Source organism: Halyomorpha halys, unplaced genomic scaffold (assembly GCF_000696795.3).
Source record: "Halyomorpha halys isolate HHAL.00 unplaced genomic scaffold, Hhal_1.1 Scaffold700.1, whole genome shotgun sequence".
Classification (NCBI taxonomy): domain Eukaryota; kingdom Metazoa; phylum Arthropoda; class Insecta; order Hemiptera; family Pentatomidae; genus Halyomorpha; species Halyomorpha halys.
This window is the reverse complement of record NW_027116789.1, coordinates 87,741-93,051: the sequence shown is the minus strand read 5'-3', so window position 1 is coordinate 93,051 and position 5,311 is coordinate 87,741. Positions and strand designations below refer to the sequence as shown.

The 5,311-nt window shown below is 34.5% G+C and overlaps 1 protein-coding gene across 1 annotated transcript in view; it reads left to right on the top strand.

Moving 5' to 3' along the window:
* The window catches only part of LOC106685484 (trans-1,2-dihydrobenzene-1,2-diol dehydrogenase), a 15,586-nt gene extending 10,275 nt beyond the window's left edge, over positions 1-5,311 (top strand). The window contains exons 4-7 of the mRNA XM_014428189.2: positions 3,061-3,218; positions 3,299-3,545; positions 4,917-5,070; positions 5,172-5,311. Coding sequence (XP_014283675.1) covers positions 3,061-3,218; positions 3,299-3,545; positions 4,917-5,070; positions 5,172-5,266 — 654 coding nt within the window. The 3' untranslated portion in view covers positions 5,267-5,311. The remainder of the gene's footprint in view (positions 1-3,060; positions 3,219-3,298; positions 3,546-4,916; positions 5,071-5,171) is intronic.

The following is a 5,311-nucleotide window of genomic DNA, read 5'->3' as shown; positions in this document are numbered from 1 at the left end:
AATTGCCAGTCTCAAGAAAGAAATTTAAAGATTATAAATAAATAATATCTATATTATTTGATATTAAATACTCCAAGAGTTCTTCACCCCTTTTATTGGTATCCGTGGTGCCCCATACTGTATTGTGGGCATTTGCATCACATCCAATGATATATTCATAATTTTTCCTTTTGCAGTTATTTATGAGGACCTCTATTTTTCTTGGTGGTACTTCCTCTTGATCGCCTGGGAAGTAGGCCAAGGCAAAAACCAACCTTCTCCTTCCTGTCTTCACTGGTACCTCTGCTCTGTCACTACTGCAACCAGGTCTTGTGACACACACTCTGAAATCACAAAATAATTAATATTATTATTTATCATAATAGCAGCTCTGGGTCTATCTGTGTCTCTATAATAGATGAGCTGACTTACCTTTGTTGAGAGTCCTTTAATCTTACCTCTTATGTTCCAAGGTTCCTGAAGCAACCCTATAGATATAGGGTTGCTTCAGGAACCTTGGAACATAAGAGGTAAGATTTTCATTGGTAAATCTCTTTGCTATTAGGGCCGATGCACCTTTAGCATGATGTAAATTCACATGTATTATTCTAATATATTCCATTTTTTTTTTTTTTTTTTTAAATTATTATTTCTTACCCAGAGGTTTACCTCTCTTTCCTGATCCTCTGGGTCTTCTTTTCTCTTCTCTTTTCCAGAGGGAAGGTTCTTTGTGGGTGGGCTTTTTGGCCTTATCCTCCCTTAACAGTGGGCTTCTCCCACTTCCTGCTACTTCAGTCAGAGGAGGTCTGGGTTCCAACCCAACCCCCAAAGGCCCCGCCCGGCACCCAGAGGGCCTGGCCCCCCTTAACCCCCTCCCTGGTAGCGTATTCTCCATTACCCATTCTACTGTCACCTGGTTTACACAGGTTAATTGGAGCCACCCATGCTTCCAGTTAGTCCCATGAAATTGTGGGCACTTGCTGGGCTCTCCATTCAGAATGAGGTTTGTTATTTCCAGTTGGACGCTGTTAAATTGCTCCTCACTGAATCCATCCTCAGGGTAGTTTTCTGAGAAAATACCTACCCTTATTACTTCCATAGCCTTATGGTAGGACATGGTTGGGGGAACTACCCCTTCACCAACCATTTGTCCTTCGGGCTTTTCTGAGGAAATCTTTATCCTCTTTTCTATCCGTTTCACTATTGGGAGTATTCTCATTTGATCGGGCCCTCTGCCCCTCTTCCAATAGACTCTTATGGCTATTCATGGGGTCTTTACTCTTTCTGAGCACCTCCTCCTTGGAATACCCATTCCTTTTTAGCCAATAAAATCACTTTCTCCTGGACCCACTCATTTTGATGATTGGACTAACGTCCTTATCATCCTCTTTGGTCTCAGGCTCTTCAGGAGATGGGCGAGCCCTTTCCCCCTTTGCTTCTTCTGGCGTTACCTTGGGAGTTTCACCTTTATTGTCGGTTATTACGCCTTCCAACTTTATTTGAGGCAGTGACTCCTCTATTACTAAAGTGTTTAAATTATTCTCGTTCATTCCCACGAGTAGCCAGGGTTTCAAACAGTCACCTGTGACAGAGCCCCGCATGCCACAGGAAGGCTAAATAAAACTGGAGGTCGCCTGGTATCCAGAGTTCGCATAGTTCGACTGTTAACCCACAGCCATACATCCAAAACCTATGCTGTTCCGTCTTGGATTGGGGGATATTTATTGACTTCCCAGTCTAGATCCGCCGTGTTCAGTATGAGCAGGGTCACCTCTTCCAGGATGCAGTTCTTCACCGCGCACGGACAGTCCTGGTCGTAGCATCCTCAAAACCTCTGCCTAGGCATCTTTGGTCTTTCAGCTACTCCCCTGGGACTGAGTGAAGGAAACTTCTCCCCAGTCCCTTGACCCCAAGTACCTACTTAACACGACTCCTAATCACTAGCACTGATGAGTTCCAATTTTCAGTTGATCACAACACTTCACATATCACTACTTGTGATATATTGATTTCTTTGCACTCCTATAAAGCTATTAAGCGTATACTGGGCTCATAATCTTTTATATTTTGCAAAGAAAAGTGGAAACATTAACAAAAATGTTATACTCATAAAGAAAGGCTATATTTTCCTGTACAAAAAAGATAAACAATGTGCAACCTTATAGCTAGGTAACCTTACAGATCGCAGTGGTACCAATAAAAGTAGGAAACTACTCTACTACAATAGGAACAATATTTTTAAAGTCTTGAATTGATTTTGCATAAAAAGGCTAATCATCTTGAAGCCTCCTGTTCCCTAATTTATTTTATGGTGTCTCTCAGGAATGTACAGGAAAGTTATTGACGATAAAATACTTATATGTCACTAATAATTTAAAAAAAAAAGAATAAAGTATACATTTGCTTTGTTTTTAATTTTACAATGGTACTTTTTGTACCATACTATTCTCTTTTATTTATTTTTTAAAACCTTATCCATGTCCAAAAGGTATTTCCCCCCAAGTATATAGAAGGTAGCTTGTTGTAGGATTTAGTTCATTTTAATAAAATCTCTGTTTAATAAATATATTAAATGTTCATGTTCTAATGTTAAATTAGATAATTTGCACCTAACTGGTAGGTAGCTGTCTTGTGTAGCAACACTTAGCAAAAAAGTGTTGTGGAAATACCAACTTCTTTGTGTTTACCAGCACTTAAGTTGTTGTCATGGATTTCAAAACTGTTGGGCTTCAATCTTCCTTCAATCATATTCCCAAAATTACTGATAATATCTCTAAATTGAGAAAATATATTGTGAACATCTACCTGGTTCTTTAAAGATTTAGTGGAGAAAACATCGAATGGTGGAGTATGTTCAACCATCAGGATACTCGTCATATCACCTTACCTTACCATTGGTCTTGAAACAATACTTCCTCATTGAGCCTTTTTTAGGTTAATTTTTTAAGAAAATTACTATTAATTTTAGAATATTTAATAAATGTATCATTATTCACTGAATTGGAATAGATTATTCATCAATGTTGGACCTTTATTATAGCTCATACTTCTATATAATATGATTTATTTATTTCTTTTAAGCTGGCAAAACAAAAGAAACTATTCCTCATGGAAGCTCTGTGGTCACGTTTCTTTCCAGTATATAATGAATTAGTGGAGCTGCTGGCTTCCAAGACCATAGGGGACTTAGTTTATTTATCTGCTGACTTCGGAGTGCCTGTCAGTGTAGATAGAATGAAGTATGTTCTATATTTGATTGGGTTTCGTTAGATATATATGTTTCTGATTTATATATTCATGTGTCATATCATTATTTTAGGAATAAACAATTAGGTGAAGGAACAATTTATGAATTGGGAGGTTACGTTTTACAATTAGCAATCCTTGTTTTTGGACGAAACCCAAAATCAATTTCTGCTTTTGCTAATTTTAATGAAAATGGAGTCGATGAAAGTATAAATTACATAATAAAATATCCAGATGGTAAAACAGCGTGCTTTTGTACTCACAGTAAAATCAGGATGATTAATTCAGCAGTGATTTATGGAACGAAAGGCTCCATTAAGGTATTGTATTTTATCATTTGTTCTTGATTTTTATTTTCATTTACCGATCTATGGAATATGATGTAAGTGCATGCAAAATTTCAAATTCGAGTTTTCAATGTAAATACACGTTTTGAGATTCACCTGTGTCCAAATAACAGTCTCACAAAATGATCTGTTTGTTTGAGATCCTCAAATCATGCTTAAATTTTTTCATACTACATTAAGGACACCCTGTAATTTTATAAAATGAATTACATTTTTTTATAAGGTATTTCTTTACTATGAAATTTTACACATCCAAACTCTTGTCTTAGCATGTTCCTCCCCCCATCCTTGCTGGTTCATTATGTCCCTGCCTGGCCATTTCTGACATACAGGATTGTTATCTAGAGGTAAGCATTGTGGGGAGGATCAGGTTTTCATTCCATTGGGCTGCCAAGAAATATAAAGGTGTTTATAACTATAATTTTACCTTGATTATTAATCTAAGAGTAATTTTAATTAATTAAAGCTCAAGTGGCTACTTAGAAGTTTTTATTTTAGAATTAAATAAATTAGAAGAATTCATTAAGCTTATTTATTATAAAAGTAAACATATAAAACTCTTTCATATTTATCCAGCCTATACTTATATATTTCTGGTTTTTAGATAAATGATCCCTTCTAGGTACCAACAGTAATTTCCATTAATATTTATTATAATTCCAACCCGGAACCAATTGATTTTAGAATTACAAAAATAAAGAAATCATTTAATATAAACAGTCATTTAACATATTTCATTAAGTGTATTTTGTAAATTAATATGGTGACTTACCCAATAATGCTGCAATAAATCAGGGACACACACTTTCAATCTAATAATGTTATCAATCATTTTTAACAACATTAACCAGCACAAGACCTGAGTTGACTGTGCCTCTCCTCTCATGTCTTTTTGACAGGCAGAGCCCAACTCAACGAAGTAAGGCAATTAATAACTTCAAATTTAATTTTTAAAATAGATAATTTATTTATAAATATTTTATTAATTAAAGTTCAAATGGCTACTTAAAAATTTTACATTTTAGAATTAAATAAAATAAATCATTAATCTTATTTAATATAAACATTCATTTACCATACTTCACTAAGTGTATTCTGGTGACTCACCCAATAATGCTGCAATAAATTAGGTAGTTGCTGAGGAGGTAGACATACTATCCCTAAAATATTCAATATGTAAATCTAACACTAATGCCTTTTGACTATTACCTAAAGGGAGGAAAGTAAAACAAAAAAATTAAATGAAATGTCAAAATGTAAAACAAATCAATAAATCTAAGCATATCATAAAACTATAATGTTTCAAATTTATCTAAACTTTACATGATTGTTTTTGGTTTTTAGCTCAAAGACCCATTTTGGGCACCGACAGATATTTCCATTAATAATGAACGGGAAAGCAGACATCCTCTACCTTTGATAGAAAAAGAAAAATTCTACACTAATAGCGAAGGTCTGGTGTATGAAGCTGTTGAAGTTCGAAACTGTATTAAGCGAGGTTGAATTTATATATTCTAATATTTTATTAGTATATTCTATATTTTAGAGTTATAATATTTTGGTTAGATTAAAATACTATATAAATAATATTTATTTTAGGTTATTTGGAGTCTGCTAAAATGACGCATAATGATACCTTGACAATCGCAAGGTGGCAAGAAGATATAAGTGGAATAATCAAATCACAAATTTAGTGTGTGTTATATGTATATTTGTGTAAATTATAAAAATGAAGAGAT